General features: G+C 52.1%; 1 protein-coding gene and 1 pseudogene across 1 annotated transcript in view; both read right to left on the bottom strand.

Annotated features, from left to right (window-relative positions):
- Positions 1 to 3,086, bottom strand: part of LOC105823253 (small G protein signaling modulator 1-like) — a 71,192-nt gene that overhangs the window by 24,842 nt on the left and 43,264 nt on the right. The window contains exon 7 of the mRNA XM_012660386.1: positions 937 to 1,128. Within this exon, the coding sequence (XP_012515840.1) occupies positions 937 to 1,128 (192 nt within the window). The remainder of the gene's footprint in view (positions 1 to 936; positions 1,129 to 3,086) is intronic.
- On the bottom strand, positions 46 to 518 carry LOC105823254 (annotated as a pseudogene).

The raw sequence follows: 3,086 nt of genomic DNA, 5'->3' as shown, positions 1-3,086 counted from the left end.
ATATCCTACTACATTTTGATGCATGTCTGTACTCCAGCACGTATTCTAGTACGCTTTCTTACACCCAATGAAACTCTTGCTGTGATACATATTCTGTGTTTTCTCCTGCAGTAGGTCGGCCTGCTCAATTGCTTTAAGGACATTTTTCTTGGATGTTTCCTGAACTTCCCCTCCCAAAAGAAACTCATCTAAAATAAAATAAGCCTTCTCAAAATTAAAGATGATATCAAGTCAAGTAATTCCACATAACGATGAATTATTTCCAGGGTAATTAGTTCATTGTCCTGATCCTCAATAGCACAGCAAAAATACAGACTAGCATATCTTTTGTAAACAATCTTCAGATCACGCCACTCAAGGAAGCTGCACATTTTCGGTTTCCTTGCTAAAACGGTTTGAACAAGTTCTCTTGTAATCTTTTTCTTCTCTTTGTTTGATAGCGGGACATACCATTTCTGCAGTCGAAGCTTTCCCTGACGACTAAAAAGCAACATAAACTGCATGGCGGCCGCGGGAGCGGCGGGGCTTGTCAGGCGGCGGCGGTGGTGGCTGAGAGGAAGTCCCCTTCGCCGGGCTGAGGAAGAGAAGCCCCATAAGCATTTGTTAAATCAATTAAAGTCAGCCACTGTGCTAGGGGCTTTATAGACACTGTCTTGTTTCAGCTGTATGCAAACCTTGTATACCTGATTATTCCCACCTTACAGATGCAGAAACTGAGGCCCAGAAGAAAAGGTGCTTGCAGGAGACCCCAGAGCTAGGAAATGGTGGGGCTGGAGTTTGAACCCAGGTCTGATTCCAGAGTCACCCTCCATCCTCAGAAACAAAGCCAGGGGTGAGACTGTCCCAAGGCCCCAGACTCTTAGCCTTCCCCACTCTTGGAACTGCCTGATGAAGCACGTCCTGGCCTTCGCCACCCCTCCGGCTCCCTGAGGCCACTGCCATCACCTCGTTGCTGATAGTGGAGTCCCTGTGCATCATCCGGTGCAGGTGGCTGTCCAGGCTGGCCCCTGAGGAGCATTTGGCCAGGGCTGCAGCGTGGGACTCCCGCTCCCTCTGCCGCACGATCGCCTCGCAGCCCAGCCACTCGGCCATGGTCTGCGCGTAGCAGGCATGAATCTGCTCGTCCACCTGCCAGGGCAGATGTAAGATCACTTGAGGTGCTGGGGCCCTTGGGGAGAGCCAGCCTGACCTGGAAGAGAGTGGCTCTGACCCCTCTGACATTCATGCAGTTAGCACCCAACAGATACTCGCTGAGCACCTACTATGTCACACCTAGCACTGGCTGAAGACACACAAAGGGGAGCAAGGCTACTTCTTTCCTTCATTTTTTTCCTTCCTTCTTTCCTCCTTCCCTCTCTTCTTTTATTCATTCATTCATTCATTCATGCATCCATTCAACTACTATGTGCCACATACTATGTTATATAGGCCCTGGGGATACCAAAGTCAAAAGACTATTTCTTTCCTTTTTTTACTACTTTCCTTCCTTCCTCCCTCATTGAGACATTCATTCACTCATTCCTTTGATTTGATAAGTACATCCTATGTGCCAGGCAGCCCGCTAGGCGTATGGGAAACAACACGAGCAAGATGCTGACATCCACCCACCATCCACTCACGCAACGCACACACTCAGTGCCTCCCACGTGCTGGACACGGGCTGTGGGTGCTGAGGTGCAAATATGAATGAGACCGGCCCACTTCTTGTCCTTCCGGCAGGAGCACCACAGATTTCAAGCTTTTCCCTTGTGGGGTTTCAGCAGGAAGGTGTGGAGCGTTCGCTGTTTCTGGGTTACACAGCCCAGGTGACTGAGTTTGCGGGTCTGCTAGACCTCTGGGCACCAAGGGGGGCAGACAAGCTGGTCTAAGGTGTGGAAAGGCAGGAGGGAGAAAAGAGGGGGTGGGGGAGTCCGCCTTCTCCTGCAGCTACTCAGGGTTTCCAGACAGGGGCTCGGGGTCCACTCTGCCCAAGGGCCTGGCCTGAGCAGCTCCCTCCCAGCCCCTCGCTAAGATGCCTCCAAGCCCTGCTCACCTCCCATTCCCAATGTCACCCAAGGCCAGGATTCCACCAGCCTTCACCTGATGGATGGTCCCAGCAGCCTCCATCTAGGGCTCGGCTGTCCCAGCCTGGCTCCTCCTGTCCATGTGCCACTCAGCAGCTGTCAGTCTTGTTTCCTCTCCGGCCTCGCCTCTCACTGCTGCCTCCACCCCCTTGTCCTTTATGTCCCAGCCACTCACGTCCACCTCGCCCTTGCCCCTTCCCCATACACACACACACAGACACACACCACAGCCTGCCGGACTCCCCTCCAGGCCTTTGGCCCTGCTGTCTCCTTGTTCTGGAAGCCCTTCCTCACTCTCCCGGCCTGGAAAGCAATTCCTTCAAAGGCTGTAGGTACAACCAGCACCTCCAGGAGCCTCCTGTGGCCAGCCTCCCCGCCACTCTGGTGGGTGTCCCCTCTGTGTGCATACGGCCCTCAAGTTTGCCTCCCGCCCACCACTGATCGCCACGGCCCCTACCAAATCGGCAAGGACCTCACATGACGCATCTTTGTGCCTCCAGCTCTGAGCGCAGGGCCTGGCACATGGAAATTCTCAGTCACTATTAATATTTGCCCAGGAACACACCAGGCGTGGGGTGAAATGTGGCTGGGCGTCGCACTGGTACCGAGATCACTTTAAACAGTTCACCAGCCTGGGTCCTCATGATTCTGAATTATAGAAACTTTCCACTTTTAACTATTCTGATCACACCAAGGAGAAAGGGCCAGTCTGGCACAACTATGTCTTCAACACCTCCTCCGTACTTTATAATCTCCCTTTTTTTTTTTTTTTGGAAACAGAGTCTCACTTTGTCACCCGGGCTAGAGTGCTATGGCGTCAGCCTAGCTCACAGCAACCTCAAACTCCTGGGCTCAAATGATCCTCCTGCCTCAGCCTCCTGAGTAGATGGGATTACAGGTGGATGCCACTGTACCCAACTAATTTTTTGTTTCTATTTTTAGTTGCCCGGCTATTTTTTTTCTATTTTTAGTAGAGATGGGGGTCTCACTCTTGCTCAGGCTGGTCTAGAACTCCTGACCTCC

Source organism: Propithecus coquereli, unplaced genomic scaffold, assembly GCF_000956105.1.
Source record: "Propithecus coquereli isolate 6110/MARCELLA unplaced genomic scaffold, Pcoq_1.0 Scaffold663, whole genome shotgun sequence".
Lineage (NCBI taxonomy): Eukaryota > Metazoa > Chordata > Mammalia > Primates > Indriidae > Propithecus > Propithecus coquereli.
This window is presented reverse-complemented; position numbering and strand designations above follow the sequence as displayed.